Raw genomic sequence first — 18,464 nt, forward strand, 5'->3', positions numbered from 1 at the left:
GTATATAAAGGGTGATTATAATTCAAGTTCTGGTTTCAAAATGCTGTAAAAAAAAGAATCACTCTCAGAATGACGTCAAATTTGGACAGAATGTTATGAAAGATGGGAGAAACATTGATGATGATGATGATGAGGTCCCATACTCTGAGGAGCATAGGGGATGATGCCAACTAGGCAAGATCCTAGCAGAGGTGGTTTGCCATTGCCTTCCTCTGACCGTAATGTGGATGAATGATGATGATGATGAAGACAACACAGCAACATCCCTGACCCCACCGGGAATCAAACCCGGGACCCCGTGCACGGGAAGCGAAAATGCTACTGCAAGACCACAAGCTGCACATGGGGAGAAACATTATGGGAAAAAATCAACAAAATATTTCCCCTTAGATTGGCATCATAACATAATTAGATTCAGCTATAAATGACAGATGAATCTCAATATGACAAAATGGCTCTGAGCACTATGGGACTTAACATGTATGGTCATCAGTCCTCTAGAACTTAGAACTACTTAAACCTAACTTACTTAAGGACATCACACAACACCCAGTCATCACAAGACACAGAAAATCCCTGACCCCGCCGGGAATCGAACCTGGGAACTCAGGCGTGGGAAGCGAGTCAATATGACCATTGCACGTTAAACCAACTGTGCTATGCAATGTGCACTGGCGTACAAGTTCGGTAGTCAACAGTTGTGGCACTGTTACTTTGGTAAGCCCATCCACAACAGCAAGGTTATACCAGATTGGATGAGAAAAATTGGTTTTTAGTTGTCCAAAGGCCACAAACGGCATGAAAACCAACAATGAAATCAGTTTTTAGTTGTGATTACACTGGCTTAAGATATGTTCTTCCCGAAGTTGAAATCGAGAAACAGCCTATTCGACAACAGGTCAGTGTCTTAGGGATAATGTTCAGAAAGTATTGCACAATGCACATCTGCAATTCAGTTGCATTTATAATCAGAGCACCAAACATAGTATCTTTCAGATAATCCCACAGCCAGAAGTCACACAGCAAAGATCATGTGATATGGATGGCCAGGCTGTAGGGAAATGACAGCTGTTAATTCTATCATTTCCAAAATGCCTTTGCTGCTTTACAGGCATGCAATGTGCAGAGGAGCACCATCTTGCATAAAAAGGATCCTATCCACACATTCATGCTGCTGAAGGGTTGGAATGATGTTGGTGCACAAAAAACTCTCACAGCATTTACCAGTGAGGGTATATTACCCATTCTCCTCAAAAAAATATAGCCCTACCATAAACAATACTGTCAACCCACACCACATTGTTACCTCTGCAAAATTAAGCATCAACCCACACCACACAGTTACCTCTGCAAAAAGAAGCAGTACTGGCTGATATGCGAGTGGATTTTCCATTGCCCATAGGCTGCAGTTCTCTGTATTGACATGTCCTTGGAGATGGAAACAGCCTTCGTCTGTCCACAGAGCATTCCATAGGCAGTCATTGTCAACTTCCATGCAAGCAAGAAGTGCTAGGGCAAATATTTGTCTAACTGGCAGGTGACCATGAAACAACTCCTGAGCATGGATGACTTTATATGGACAATAATGCAGCATCTTTTCTGCACTTTACTGGCAGGTACATTCAGAGTTCAGGCAATTCCCCCTGTACTGCATATTTGCACCCCACTACCACCATCACCACTTTTTGTTAAATTTTTCCTGCCAGTTGGTATTCAAAAGAACCTTTGTTTTTTAATTTTTTAATCTCCAGGCTGTTGGCAGACATCAGACCAATGCCTTTTTCTCACACCCTTGGGGGTCCAGAATGTCTGCAGAGTTAGTGGCACACAGTCATGGTTCTTGTAAAAGAGCTTTATTGGCAACAGACAATTTTGCGTATTCTGCTACTTATGATGCCATCTAGAGGTAGAGTTATTGTTAGATTTTTTTTCCCCCGTAACGTTTCCATAATATGTTGTTAAAATTTAATGTCATTCTGAGCAGTGGTTCTTTTTTTTATGGCATTTTGAGACTGGAACTTTGATTATAATCACCCTGTACTTCATTGTAGGCTGCCCTGGCTGCTATTTCAAGATAATTCACATAATGCACTGACAGTCTTGAAGAAGTGTCTTAGTCACATATCTTCAGGTGAATCTTATCAAGTTTTGTTAAACTTTTATGCAATTTTAACTATGGGTGTAAAGAATGGATAATTTTGAAAAATCATCAGTATTCTCCATGAAAACACGGGAGAACTGCCGGATATCAGTAACTTCCTGCCACGATATTTCGGCGCAGAGTCTTCTGGCCATCTTCAGGTGAATGCTACTGTAGTTGTACTGTACTGTAGTACTACTACAGTAGCATTCACCTGAAGATGGCCAGAAGACTCTGCGCCGAAATATCGTGGCAGAGTACTGTAGTAGTACTGTACTGTAGTACTACTACAGTAGCATTCACCTGAAGATGGCCAGAAGACTCTGCGCCGAAATATCGTGGCAGGAAGTTACTGATATCCGGCAGTTCTCCCGTGTTTTTATGGAACAATCAGTACGCCGGGAAAGCTTTAAACATCACATCATCAGTATTATACAGCACAAGGGGATTATGCTGATCACATGCCTTCAGAACCAACTTCACATTCAGTCTCTATGTTTAGGCTAGTGTGTCCCCATTTGCCATCAGACAATAGCTTGAGTTAGAGATATTTATCTTCCCATTTCGTCACTGCATGAACTCTCTCTCCCTCCCTCCCTCGCCATTCACAATTTTATTCCTCTGCTATTTCTGTGCATCTACATAGTTTAATAAAACTGTTTTTTTCTGTTATTTATGTCCTTACAGATCACCCCAATGTAAAAGCGTTTGTGACACACAGTGGATTATTGGGCACAATTGAAGCCGTACATAATGCTGTTCCTGTGGTGACTGTACCTTTCTTTGGAGATCAGGATCACAATGCTAAGAATGTTGTTCGACAAGGGATAGGTATTCAGCTAAGCTACAGCAATTTAACAATGGAAAACCTGTTGAATGCTTTGAACCAAGTAATTTACAATATAAGGTATGTAGTTCACAACATTTTTTGTAAAAGTTTTAAACCTGAATAGTTTGCAAAACAAGCTTGGCAGTCTAATGTGTATGTAATCTGGCATAATGGAAGACATGTAAGTGCCCTATTCTTGTCACAGTAAAATGTTTCACAATATCACTCCCCATAGTTAACTACTATAAATTTAAGGAAAAAGTGTTACTTCTACTTAAGGGCTATTTCTAAAATATTTTTCAATCTGTTATTTGCCTGATGTAGTAACCATGTAGTGTTTCTCATTGTGTCAAAAGTTGATGGACGGGGTGTTAAACTGTTTTTTTGTCAGCTAAAGATCTAGAATTGTAAGCAGCTTCTAATATTTTAAAAATGAATCATTTATTTTTTCTATGCAAAATTATTGCTTGTGATGATGTGACTGAAACACAAAAAATTCCTATTTTAACATATTGTTTCAGTTATAAGGAGAATGCGATACAGACATCTAAGATATTTCGTGACCGTCCTAAGTCTCCAATGGAAACTGCAGTTTACTGGACAGAATATGTTCTTCGACATGGAGGTGCACCACATTTACAGTCAGCAGCTAAAGAACTCAATATATTTCAGTACCTTCTCTTGGATGTAGTGGCTGTTCTGTTGATTTTTAGTATCATTGTTTTAGTAGTCCTTGGCTATTGTTTTAAAATTATGCTTTCCGTATTACGTCCCAAACAGAAACTTTTATGATATATGGACTGGTATGAAAGCAGGAACTCACTGACATGGAGGGTAATCAAACAGTGTTCTGTATGTCAGTAGTTAAGTTTGCAAAGTTTATGAACTACACAGAATGTAATAACAATTTTTGCACTTCTGCATCAGAAGTCATGTAGTTTACCAGTGGCGTGAACATTTTGTTGTTACTATTTATTGTGAAATGCTTCTCAAAATAGAGGTTCAGAAATGAAGAATTTTCTTGAGGATGGTTTAGTTATAATGATCTCAAAAATTAGCAAGTGTATTACAGATGGTTAAAGCTTCTCAGTTGCTGCTTCTGGTCCATCAATTTCCATGGACAACAAACAGCATTCTCGTTTAGTAGCAGCTTGTTCATTCATATTTTATTAAACTGAGATGATGAATCTGTGTATATTATTGAGGTTGGTGATTTTAGTAATTACTATATTTATTGTGTAGTATAATTTTGTCAGACATGATGCCAAATATGTTGTTATATGATGGGTAGTTTTTAATTGTACACTGTTTTATTCAGCACCAACTAAAGCTAATACTACAATGATGATCAGTATTATTGTTTTACTTATAAAAGCTTCCAAGTGTTACTGTTACTGCTTTACTCAAACTGTAAATCTCCAGTCTGTTAGATCAGGAGGAAACTTAATAGCATCTCACTAATGGTTCTATGTAATAACACATATGCAGTTTTTGTTTTTGTTCTTTTTCTTTACATTAGATCCTATGTGAAATATTCAAACTATGCGGTGTATTACAGCTGAGAGTTCAAACAAGAACAATCAGAAACCTTTGTTTAATTGATTTATTCCTACTGTCTATGGAAACTAAGCAAATCACAATACAAACTTCCTCAAAAATTCATTGTTGAAATTATGGATTTGATGAAAATAAATCTGGGCATTACTTTTCCAATGATACCATTGCAATACTTGTTTATGATCCACACTTAAAAAAGTTGTAGTAATATTTTCCATTTTGTGTGGTAAATGGACAAAAATATGTCAAACAGCAACATGCTCAACAAAATACCCCCACCCTGAGCATAGGAGAGGGCAGGGAATTACAGTTCCCTTGTGAGCATTTGATTGTTGAATATGGGTTGTTGGATGTTTTTAGCAGAGAAACGCACAATACCGTTAACTTAAGTATCATTGACATACACTTTAGACATGTCATGGACATCACTGAAGCACCTGGCCTTTGCTGATGACCTGTCTGTATTAACAAACAACAAAAATGAAGCTGAACTAGTGATAGATATACTACAGTACAGTAAATCTCCTGTAAAACTAAACTCCAAATTTCCTATTTAAAAAAAAAACTCAGTATATGGACACCAAATCAAGTGGAAAACTTCCACTGAAAACATTGTCTCACAGGTCACTTACTTCAGGTACTTAAGACAAACCATCCAACACAGGGATGAACACAATCTCAAACACAGAAAGAATATTTAAACTGAAAAGATGTACAAATTGACTTGGAATCACTGGCACAAATGAACAGTGTCTTGTAATGTAAGACTTTGGCTCTACAACAAAGTTGTTTTACCAGAAGCCTTGTATGCAGCAGAAACCGCATTTATTACAGGGATGACCAAAAGTCATAACAGAAAGAAATCAGAGCAAAAAATTCATAGAAAAATGTATGGCACTCTTCTCCAAGATGAAATTTGGGTAAGATGATCTACATAGGAAATCTATGAACACACAATCATCATCTCAGATAAATTTAGGAAAAGACACCAACAAGTCTATGGATACCTATTGGAGATGGATGAAAACAGACTCCCAAAGCAAATTTTTAACATCATTCATGCAAGCAAATTCAAGACCAATTGGATGAAAGGAACACAAGAAGTCCTGCAACAACTAAAAATTTCAGAAGAAGAAATTGAGGACTGGTAACAGATCAGTATAACCCTTGGCCACGAAACTAGTTGGACAAAGCTGTTGAACTGTTGCCATACAACTTCCATCACAATTCGTTCTGTCTTATTATAATTCATTTTGAGATCTACTTACAAATTTGCTCTAATAAGGTATTTCACTCACTTTTATATTTATCTGTATCAGGAGGAAGCAGTGTAACATCACATGTAAAATGGAGGTGGCTCAGATATGTTCTAGTAACAAATATTGATTCATCATTTTTCAAACAATGGAAAAGTCAGGATGGAATAATGACAATATTATGAAAATGATAAATTGTTACTTATCAAGTAGAGGAGATATTGAGTTGCAGACAGGCACAACAAAAAGACTGCTATATATTTAACAAGAAGGCCTTTTGACCAAACACTTAAGTGTGTAGCAGTCTTTTTGGTGTGTCTGTCTGCAGAGTGAGTAGCAAATCTATCCTTTTCATAACACAATCATTCATCGTTTTTTCTAGTTAAGGATCTGAAAACTTCCTCTAGGAGTGCTGAGATTTTTTAAAATGATATGAAATCTCCTTGCCTGCTTCCTCTTTAAATTTTGAATTTCTCATTACCTTGATTAAGTGTAATGGGATCTACACCACTGAAATATTCTTCACTATGCTACCACAGTTGGATACCTGCCATGTTTCTCAAGGAATGTTACTGCAGATTTTGTTGAAAATATCTTAAAGATTTCTGAAAATGTATAGCAGTAATGGAAACTTCTGGATGAAACAATGTGTAAAATAAAGGAAAGGCAACCATTCAGCTACAGCATACTGATGTGTGGAGCATAGAAACACATAGCAGAAAATTGAATATTGTTTCATAGATGTATGAAAATGTATGGATCCCAGGAAAAGTGGTCATTCATACTCTTTTCTTTGTTCTGTAATTTTATTTATGGCTTGCAGAACGTCATTTGTGCTGAATCTACTCCTGAACCAAACCTGGTATCTTCGATTGATTAAAATCTTTTTTTTTTTTTCTATGTAGTTGGTGATAATTTTGGTGAATATCATCTATATAACAGAGAAGAGGCTGAGAAATCTATAGTTCTTTCCTCTTCTTTCCCATATTTTTTGGAAAAAAATACTTGTAGAATTGTTCCAGTTTTAGGAAATTTTCCTGCTCTATAGACATTCTGTAAAGAAACTGCAAGTTCCTTTATACATATCCTTTTGTACTCTTCAAACCACCATGAAGTGCATGACAGGATACGTCCCATGGTACCAGATATTAGGGCTTTTGCCTGTCCCACTCTTATGTGGGGCACAGGAAAAATGATCCTACATACCTGTGCACAGTGTAATTAGTCTAATCTTGTTTTTGCACTCCCTATGGGAGTGATATGTGGGAGCTGGAATATATTCCTAGATTCATCACTTAAAGTTGGTTCTAGAAATTTTCTAAGTAGTATTTCATCGGATGGTTTGTGTCTATTTTCAGTCATCTGCCAGTTCAGTTCTTTCAGCATATTTGTGAAACCCTTCCACAGAGCAAACCATACTACGATCATTCACACTGCCATCATTTGTATCTGATCAGTACCTGCTGTCAGTCCTATTTGATACAGGTCCCAACACTTATAGAATGGCTTGCATGAGTGTTTTGTATGTAAACTGATTGCACTTCCCTAGTATTCTGCCAATGGAAAGCCTTATGCCGCCAGCTTTACCTACAACTGAGCCTATATGGTTGTTCCATTTCATATCATTAAATGGTTATACCCATGAACTAGTATGAGGTGACCTATTACAACTGGGGCTCACTGATATTATAGTCATAGAATGCTATGTCTTTATTCACCATATAGCAGAGATACTGAGTTACAGATGGTACAACAAAAAGACTGTCAAACAAAGCTTTTGGCCCAACAGGCTTTCATCAGAATTAGGCAACATACACTCACACAAACACAGCTCACACACACATGACTACAGCCTCTGGCTGCCAAGGCCAGACAAATACATTGGTAGCCAGAGACTGTGATCATGTGTGCATGAGTTGCATTTGTGTGTGTGTGTGTGTGTGTGTGTTTTGCCTAATTCTGGTGACGGCCTTTTTGGCTGAAAGCTTTGTTTGACATTCATTTCGTTGTGCTAAGTGTGACTCAACGTCTTCACAATGTGGCGAGCAGCCTTTTCATAATATTCTTCTTGTTCCATCCTATATTTTCCATTGTTTGATACTATGTTTTCCCCATTTTTGAAGTGCATAATTTTACATTTCTGTACATTTAAAGCAAGTTGCCAATCCTTTCACCACTTTGACATCTTATCAAGATCTAACTAAATATTTGTGCAGCTTCTTGCAGACAGTTGCATTATAGATCGCTGTATCATCTGCAGAACTTCAGAGGTTTTTATTAATATTGTCCACAAGGTCATTAATATATAGTACGAACCACCAAGGCCCAACAAACTTCCCTGGGGTACACCCAAAGTTATTTCTACTCTTGTCGATGACTTCCGGCTAAGACAACATGCTTTGTCTTTCCTACCAAAAAATCCTCAATCCGGTCCTTTTGTATTACTTTCCTCCAGCTTTAAAGACTGATACTGAAACACAATTATCTGCTAGCTCTTTCAAGAAGTATTCTGTTAAGTATGAGGCAATATTCAGTTCCAGGTTACTTACTAAATTCATGAAAGTAGTGGGACAAGTTAAATGGCCCTGTAAACAGAGATGATTTCCTTATGTCAATTTTTGTAAATTTGTATCCCTATTGCATATGTAAGTCTGTTGGAAAGTGTCCCTTAAATTGTTGACTACAATCAGAATAACAAAGTGACTGATCTGGTTGTAGGCCTGCTACTGTAGCGGCAACAAGAAAATGTGAATGGTATCACGTTCTGTCCCTTTCACCACTGATAAATTGCTTTGGTACACCAGCTAGTGATTAAATGGTCATTTGTAGACTGTGCTTGCTGCTGGTAACGTAACTGTTGTGATTTTTTCGTTTTTCCTGTGAATCACCTTACGTTTATGCTGTAGAATGTCTGAAACTTGCAGAGAAAGTGTGCAGGAAAGTATGAGTGCTAAACAGAGCATCGGTGATCTGGTAACGTTTTGCAGGCTTACACACATGAGTTTGTGTGCTCAGTGCTGGATTATTTTGAGTAGAGAGGCAATAGTACATCTCTACTCCCTCTAACAAAGGCAACTGAAAGAACTACAGACTCACAAAAATGTGTCATCAAAACTGGCAAGAAAAAGGTAATACTGTGCACAAGGGGCTGGTTCACTTGAGATAAGGACTCTAAGTAAAAAGAGGAAGACAGTACTAGGACATATTTTAACAAGATACTGTTTAAATCATTTTCTTGAAAGAAAAATGCCTAAGGAAAGGGCAAAAAAATTATATGGCAATAGTATGAAAGACATAACATTCAACCTTAAAAAGACTGTGTTACTGTGAGGCAGAATTGTGCTGTGGCATCAGGACTCATTTGTTGACAGTTGTCAGTGCCCTCAGTTTCAGATACACAAAATTAAAGAACATACAATTATATCAAAAAGAAGTGACATTGTTGTGTGGCATTGTTGATTCTTGAGAGACATTTTTGAGATACAGTTTGAAGGTACTGTTTGGCTGGATGGAACCTCCCTAAGGGCCAGTCATTCTGTTGGAAAAGACTGGACAGACAACAGTATATATGTAAGTATTGCTGCAAGAGTGCAAGTTTGCACAGCGAGGAGGGGGGTGGGGAGGCATTGGGCGAGACCTGTGGATATAGAATATTTTTAATATTTTGGAAGATGAATGATGACTTCCAAGTACCCACAAAAAGTTCTACTTCCAACCCTTTTAAAAACCTGCATAATACTGACATTTAAATCATTTTCTTGGAAGAGAAATGTCTGAGAAAAGGGCACAAGAATTATTTTCTTACACACTGGAACTTACTGTGGTTTTGTACCAAACTGTCTCCTCGTTTACAGATTGAGGAAAACAAGCAACAAACACAAGTATTTTCTTAAGTGGTTCAAGAACCAACAGCGGGTAAACTTATATCAGCCATGGTTCATTGTTCTTGATAATACCCTGTAACATTCAGTTGTGGCGCCGATGAGGTCGACACCAACATCGATCTGAGTATCGTCTTTGAACTAAGCTACGTATTATCTTTGAGATGTTCCGCCATGTCAGTTCTTTGTGAGCCTTTGATGTGTTTAGGTGAATAAACAAACTACTGTTAAATTGGTGTTGTTTGGTGTAACCAACCCGAACATCTACCTCACTGGTGACCCCAAGTTGTAACATCTTCCGTTTTTGCCGTTTTACTGTGTCCGTGACCTTCACATTGGTTATTTTCGCGTGTATTACATCAACACAGCATTCAAACAATGACTTCGCCCCAGCGCCTAAAGCCAGATTTTGTGATCGACATGCATCGTGTTGCGGACGATGTACACCTGCCAGGACTGCAACACGATGCCTTTCACTCAACAATTACTCCAATTTCGCCAGACGTTTTCAAGCCTGCAACAATAAGGGAGGTTAGGAGTGTGCATGACTTCGGCTATCAGACACCTATGTTCCCACCACATGTGCCCTCCCTCATCGACGGTGCAGTTACCTCTTACAGATCTTCATGCAGTGCAGGACCAATGCCGATTTCTGCAAATGATTCGTTGGAAAACCTACAACCACCAGGACAATGATTTGCAATGCCGCATTCTGTGCAGTACCACTCGGATACCTGACACGTGGCCGGAACTCCTTCGTTCACAGATCTACCTCCTCAGCATCCGACCACGCCCGCGCCTGCCTCGGTTCAGCATCAGAACGTGCCTTCCTGCTTCGATACCTCGGCCTGCAACAGGAACAATAACTTGTTATCTGTGCCTGACCTCCATCTCCGTCCCACTGCTATACCTCAGTGTTTTGTGCCACGACATTCACCTTATCCGCACACCATTTTGAGTGAAGTGACTATGAACAGTGAACATTCACACATTCTGTCCCAAGTTCCACATCATTTTCCACACTGTGCTTCTGCACAGTCCGCACCTCCACAGCCTCCCTGCAACACAGGTGGCCCCAGCTCTGATCATACATCAAGCTTTCGGTGGACTAACATGCGTTTTCAAACTTTGAACTTTTTCTCATCTGTCGCCCCCGCGCCGGCTCCAGTCAAGCTTCCGCTACCGTTCTCGGCACATCTCGGTGCCTCATCCGTCTCGATCTACCACAACGCATCAATCCAAACACATCCGCAACATGTTGAGCTTCCGCAACCGCAATCGACACATTACGGTGTCTCACCCAAATCGGCATTCTGCGTTGCAATGCATCACACTCAACCACAATGTATCACTATCACGCTGCCACCCGACAAGCCATCGTCGCTACATACCCTGGAGGCACACTCTCCTGGAATACTACAGCAACAACAGCTCGTTTCAGGTAGTGCCCCGACGAACTCAACTCAACCTGTTCTTCCGAACATTCTACAATGCTTACTGATGCTGCCGCCATTTAATCCCAACAGAGCAACAACCTGGTTCAAAATTGTGGACAAAGTGTTCGACCATTACAAACTCGACGAGTCAACCAGGATTCTGTGCCTCATCACCCACCTGCACGACCAGGAGGACTTGATTGCTGATCTGGTCGACACCCTGGACTCAGCTACTTGGTACACTCTAGCCAAAAATATAGTTCTATGTCGGCTTGCACACTCAACTGAGGCAGCAATATGGCAAGGGCTCCACGTCGAGCAAATAGGCAATGACAAACCTCCCCAGCCCTGGAGACGGCTACGTGCCCTGGTCAGCGCCGATATATTCTCTGACACAGCTCTCCTCGCCATCTGGTCAGAGAAACTATCTCCTCACATCCGCTTTGCTCAGGCTCAAAGTTCTCCTGAACCTGACGAGGAAAGAGTGACAATTGCTGACAAGCTACACGATGCATCACTGCTCTATTTCGCCAGCCACTGCCTACCTGACAAGTCTCCGGTTCAGTCTCATTGCCCTGCGGCCGGACGCGACTGGGCCCGTACTGTGCTGACCATTCCACTCGCTCCAGGAAGCCGTAAGCAAGCAACTTGGACGCCACTGGCTCCACCCACGGTCACACCCTCTCCTGCAACCGAACCTGTTGCGGCCACCGAGCCTCAGCCGCCGCCACTGGCAACGAACTTTCTGCAGGAAATGCAACCGCACCACCCGTACTGTTACTTCCACACACAAGGCGGCACGGAACTGCAGACCACCCTGCTGATTCTCAAACGCCAATCGCAGGCCTCCTGTGCACAACATGACAGGCACCCCCCAGTGCTCCATTCTGATCAGGAATGACCAGATAATTGCAGACGACTTTACATTAAAGACATTTCGTTGGGATACCTTTTCCTAGTGGACACAGGCGGGGATGTTTCGCTGCTACCTATGTCCTTAGCGTCGTCAAACATCCGCCCTCATCATACTTCATTGCAAGCCGTGAATTCAACTAAACTCAATTGAGTCAGCAATATGGCAAGTGTTCCACGTCGAGCAAATAGGCAATGACAAACCTCCGCAGCTCTGGAGACGGCTACATGCCCTGGTCAGCAACGATCTACTCTCTGACACAGCTCTCCTCGCCATCTGGTCAGATAAACTATCTCCTCACATCCGCTTTGCTCTGGCTCAGAGGTCTCCCAAACCTGTCGAGCAACGAATGACAATTTCTGACAAGCTGCATGATGCATCAGTGCTCTATTTCGCCAGCCACTGCCTACCTGGCAAGTCTCAGGTTCAGGCTCATCGTCCTGCAACCGGACACGGCCGGGGCTGCACTGTACCGACTGTTCCGCTCGCTCCGCGAAACAGTAAACAAGCAACTTGGACGCCACTGGCTCCACCCACGGTCACGCCCTCTCCTGCAACCGAACCTGTTGCGGCCACCAAGCCTCGGCCACCGCCACTGGCAATGAACTACCCATACTGTTACTTCCACACCTGGTTTGGTGAGGCGGCACGGAACTGCAGACCACCCAGCTGCTTCCCAAACGCCAATCGCAGGCCTCCTGCGTACAACATGACAGGCACCCCCCAGTGCTCCATTCTGTCCGGACACGACCCGATAATTGCAGACGACTTTATATTAAAGACATTTCGTCGGGATACTTTTTCCTCGTGGACACAGGTGCCGATGTTTCGCTGCTGCCTATGTCCTTAGTGTCGCTGAACATCCGCCCTCATCAAGCTTCACTGCAATTAGTGAATTCAACTAAACTACAAAGCTCGGGTTCAACTTCCCACGTTGTCTCACTCTCCGCAAACTGCAAACTCAAGCGGACTTTTTTAGTGTGCGAAATTGACAAACCTATACTAGGCATTGACTCCTTATGACACCCTAAACTTTCACCGAACCTAGTTTGAAACACCGTGTTTCATCAACCATCCAAGACTCACCTTCCCTGTGCTCCATCCAGCAACCCCCCCCCCCCCCCCCCCGCCCCCCCGTAACACATCGGTCCGGGCTTATCTCATCCGTACATGCTCATTTCTGTCGACGATGTTTCAAGAAACAACACACAAATGTCTTGTCGAGCTCGAAAACATTGGTCGCCAACACAAGGAAAACTGAGCTCTCCCTCTGGCTCCATGAAACTCAGATCCAGCTCTCCAATGCAGCAAAAGAGTTACAGACACTACAGCAAGGTCAGTAAGTGCACTGAATCTGCTTGCAGTCCCAGCAATTGAGCCTCCGTGTGTTTACCTCCTACTACCTCTCGCAACTGTGCTATCAAGGCTGCCATAACATGTACTGACAGTTCTGCAGGACCACACCCTCCTAACACAGCAGCGTTTGATACTCGGCCGGACATGAGTGCACATGCCCGATGAGCGTCACGTGTTCCCGAACCGACGGCTCCAACCCTGCCCCTCACGGACAGCGCCTCAAACTATGCAACTTCAGCACCTGCACGCCACTGTGCGACCGCCACTGACAACAAACAGTGCACTCGCACCAAGTGTATCACCCGCAATTGTGCTGCCACAGGCCGCACCCTCGGACAATGGACTCACTAACGGCTCACAAGCTCTTCCGAGCTCACCTGCCCACAGTGCCACTGCTTCGGGCCAGCGGCCATTTTGTCGCGTTGACTCCTGGGACACTTTGCTGCCTCGGCTACTGTCAGATCCGCCGAGTGGCTCCAATCACCACAACCACGCCTTGCCCGCCACACATTGTAAACAAACCGCCTCCTGCGCCGCCAGCAACATTTCTGTAATCACCAACGGCATGGTTCACGCGCTTCGCCTCATGCCAGGTCCCCCAATCGCCGGAAACCACGTAGACTTTGCCCCGAGCGACTCGCCGACCTTAAAAATCAGATTTCTCAAGTACTAAGCTCCGGCGTCATTGAACCCTCTGCCAGTAGCTGGTCCACGCCCGTACATATGACACCCAAGAAAGACATATCCTGGCGCATGTGCAGAGACTACCATCGTCTAAATGCACGAACAATTATGGACACCTACCCCATACCCAACATTGGCGACTTTACCAGTTCCCTCATAGGTGTGACCACATTCTCTGTCATTGATTGCAAACGGGCCTACCACCAGATCCACATGGCACCTCAAGACACTGAGTAGACAGCAACCACCACCCCGATCAGGTTATTTCAGTTTCTATTCATGCCCTTCAGTCTGAAAAACGCAACCCAGACCTGGCAACGCTTCATCACAAAGTGCTAAAAATTCTGCTTTGCTTATCTTGATGACATTTTCGTGTTTATCTCCTCCGTCGAGGACAACATTCGACATGTGCAAACTGTTATGAACACACTCATGGCAGCACGCATTGAGACCAACCAGGACAAATTGCAGCTGTATCAACCCGCTGTCACTTTTCTTGGTTTTTGGGTCTCTGCTGACGGCATTTCACCGTCCCCTGAGAAAGTACAAGCAATAATAAACCTACCCAGACCTTCGTCATTCAAAGAGCTCCGGCACTTTCTGGGGATGGTTAATTATTATTGTCGACATCTACCTTAGGCGGTGATTCAGGCTCTGCTGATGGATGCCTTGGCAGGCACTAAAACTTCTGGATCTTGGCCCGTTCTGTGGACCCCTGCTCTGACTGACTCTTTCACTGTCGTCAAAAATCTTCTTGCTGAGGCCTGCACCATTGCTCATCCTCGTCCCAATGCGCAGCTTTTCATTACCACAGACGCAAGTGACACTGCCATCGGCGCTGTCCTTAGCCAGACAATCGATGGCCAAACTTCGCCTCTGCAGTTCTTCTCGCGCAAGCTCATCAACGCACAACGGAAATATTCCGCGTTTGTCAGGGAGTTGCTCGCAGTCTACGAAGCAATCAAGCATTTAAGACTGACTTTGAGGGACGCCCTTTCTATGTTTTCACGGACCACAAACCCCTGGCAGCGACCATTACAAACCCGCCAACTGACCTGCATCCTCGCCGCTTCAGGTACATGGACTTTGTGTCTCAGTTCACCACCGATGTCAGACACATAAAGGGTGCTGACAATATAGTTGCTGATTTCCTTTCATGAGTCGACGCCGTCCATTTGCTGTTAGACCTCTCTGAACTGCCCAACCTCCAACCCGCTGAGGAGGAGACACAAAACCTGATTTCAGACTCTACCTCTTCCCTACACTTCATCCGCACCACCTTCCCTAGCATTTCTGCTGAGGTCTGGTGCGACGACAGTACGAGCACGTTACGCCCCCTCATCCCAATCACACTCCGTTGAGCTGTCTTCAACGCATTGCATAATTTAACACACCCTGGTGTTCGTGCGTCCGCCGGCCTTGTAGTGGAGCACTTTGTGTGGAGAAATGTCAACAAGGACTGCCAGCAATGGGCACAGTCCTGCGTCGCGTGCCAATGCTGCAAAGTACGCAAGCACACTTCACCTCCCCTCGGCGCCTTTTTGATCCCTCCTGGGCGATTCCAGCATATTCATACTAACATTGTCGGCCTTCTCTCCACCTCTAACGGCTTTCGTTATGTTTTCTCGTCTATCGAGCGAACAACTCTCTGGGTCGAGGCTGTCCCTCTCCCCAATATAGAAACTGTTGCTCGAGCTTTCGTCGAGTCAATGGTATCGCGTTTTGGATGTCCTCAAAGGCACAATAGCTGAGTTCATATACGACCAGAACATTGTTCTCCCTGGCGAACTAGTGAGCTCTTCTGCTTCTCTCCCTCAGTCTGACTTACCTTCCTTCGTGGACCGCGTCAGACGCCACTTCATCAAACTCCATATCCCTCTGCCCGCCAGCCATTCCCACCTTAAGGTTCACGTCCCGAAATCTCTGGACAATTGCGAGTATGTCATGCTCCGAAATGACACTTCGTGCCTCCCTCCAACCTCCATATACTGGCCCTTGCTGAGTTCTCCGGCGCTCAGACAACACCTATGACATCCAGATGAAACATTCAGCTGTCACAGTCTCTCTCAACAGACTTAAGCCTGCTCATGCTGAGCCTTCTTCTACCACCCTTCAGGCCACCACCACGCCACTCACTGTCGTGGTTCACGACGCTCCGACCACTTCCTCCATGTCAGACTTACACACTCAAATGAGTGACTTCCAGCTCCCATCATTGAACTCTCCTCTGACCTCGCCCCCTACCCCGGTCTCACCCACTCTGTCGAGTGACCACATGCTCCCCATGTCGAGCTTACCTACGATCACGCCCTCACCACCGGGCCCTTCGCCGGTCCCTTCCACCTCTCACCTCTCCCCCATCTCCTGCTACACCCTGATGAGGTTTCTCACGCCCCCCCCCTCCTCCCCATCTTGAACGTGCCCTCGCTTGAGGTGTTTGTGCCTGTCCCCACAGACATAATCCAAGACATCTCAATAATATTACACGATTATACACTGTTTGTCATGTGTTACCCTTCATCCAGTGCTCATGACACAACCTCCGCCATTCCCTGCCACCTGGTGAAATATGTTTCCCTCTCGCCCGATGTTGACCTGGACATACTTCGTGTGTCCACCACCATGCCCACCGGAGACATTATCATCATTGCTCCGTTCCACTCGCAAACCACTGGCCTACCTGTCGCCACACAACCAGTACACCCAGTACGACGCCTGGTTCACGTCAACGGCTTCCAGGTTCGGTGGCCGAACCTTCCTTCATGACATTTACCCACACAGTTCCCTGACGATGCTGTCAAACTGACCGTGGTCCAGCTCCTGTGGACCACCCCTGCCGACGCCTTAGTCATCTCCCCAGCCTCTCAAGAGTACTCTGTACTGCTGGCTGATGCCAGAGAATTGGAATAATGTTGTCAGAGAGAAACGTTGTTTTAATAGTGTGCTAAAGTGAAGCGAGTGTATAAAACAGTATAAAAGATAAAATGAGGTTGACACCAACATTGATCTGAGTATCATCTTTGAACTAAGCTAACCATTATTTTTGAACTGTTCCACCATGTCAGTTCTTTGCGAGCCTTTGATGTATTTAGGTGAATAAACGAACTACTGTTAAATTGGTGTTGTTTGGTGTAACCAACCTGAACATTCACCTCACAGCTATCAGATATAAAACTCCAACAAAAGCAACAAAAAAGCAGACACCGTTAAAACATAAGAATGTGCAAGTTCATGTTGATTTTTGTAAGGACTAGTTCGTGGAACTTATGAAACAAAGTAACCCGCAGTTTCAACAGTATGTGATTGAGGAGGTGGCAAAAGAAAACTGTCATAGGATTATAGGCTTCCCATATACTACTGCCATTTTAACACCATCAAAGTAATTTGGGTGCATATCAAGTATTATGTGGAAACAACTAATACTGTGGCAGAAATCAAAAAAATATTAGAGGAAGCAGTAGCTGATGCCAGAGAATTGGAATAATGTTGTCAGAGAGAAACGTTGTTTTAATAGTGTGCTAAAGTGAAGCGAGTGTATAAAACAGTATAAAAGATAAAATTGCATCCACAAGCAGTTCGGGTAACTCTTCCATGGACCATAGCATAGATATTGACAGTATCGGGAAAGGAAATGAGCTTGAACTAAGTTGCTGTAATTTGTTGCTTGAGTGTTTGCAGGTGTGGTTCATGATTTGAACTTCAGGTGAATGACTTCTTCTGCACTTTCACAACAGTTCTCATATTTGTATTTAGAAGTACCCTTCTGCACAAGTGGCATACTACATGCATACTACAGTGACTGATAAGTAGTTAAACAGCTTGTTAGTTGTTGTATTCATATGGACGATTCAGATTCATTGGAGCATCCCTTTCACACCAAATATGTCACTTAAATGTGAATAACACTGTTTGTTGTAGAAGACAGTGTAAGTCCACTTCCTTTTGTTGAGATATTCAGGTACTAGTCAACTCAATAGTGCTAATTAATAGAGTGATCTGAAGGTCATACAGAAGTGTGCAATTTTTGCTTTCACTACTATTCTGCCCACATACACAGTTTGATGGCCAAAGACTTCAGGTATAAGAAGTTATGCCCATTCTTCCAAAAGGCCTTGTCAAATAGGGTGGATGAGTGGACTGAGGTTGAGGATTCTCTCTGACCTTGGGGAAGGAATGTGTCCCTAAAAGGGGGAAGAATCAACAATGATCAATGGCATGAGGATGCAGAATGCAATGGAACCACTGCATTAAAAAAACATAATGTGTACCCACAGGACATGTGGCTTCTAACTGAAAAAGTGTCATGATGATCTCTCCATTGGTAAAAGATTCCAGATTAGTCCCCCATTTGGCTCTCGGGGAAGCGCTGCCAAGAGGGAGGTGACCATGAGGAAAAACTGGAATAATGACCA

The 18,464-nt window shown here is 43.3% G+C and overlaps 1 protein-coding gene across 4 annotated transcripts in view; it reads left to right on the forward strand.

Annotated features, from left to right (window-relative positions):
- LOC126187404 (UDP-glycosyltransferase UGT5-like) overlaps nucleotides 1-4,685 on the forward strand; it is a 66,016-nt gene extending 61,331 nt beyond the window's left edge. For all 4 annotated transcript variants that reach the window (XM_049928470.1, XM_049928468.1, XM_049928469.1 and 1 more), the window contains 2 exons: nucleotides 2,828-3,047; nucleotides 3,491-4,685. In XM_049928470.1, the coding sequence (XP_049784427.1) occupies nucleotides 2,828-3,047; nucleotides 3,491-3,761 (491 nt within the window). In that variant the 3' untranslated portion in view covers nucleotides 3,762-4,685. The remainder of the gene's footprint in view (nucleotides 1-2,827; nucleotides 3,048-3,490) is intronic.
- The last annotated feature ends 13,779 nt before the right edge of the window (nucleotides 4,686-18,464 follow it).

Source organism: Schistocerca cancellata, chromosome 5 (genome assembly GCF_023864275.1).
Source record: "Schistocerca cancellata isolate TAMUIC-IGC-003103 chromosome 5, iqSchCanc2.1, whole genome shotgun sequence".
NCBI classification, from domain to species: Eukaryota; Metazoa; Arthropoda; class Insecta; order Orthoptera; family Acrididae; genus Schistocerca; species Schistocerca cancellata.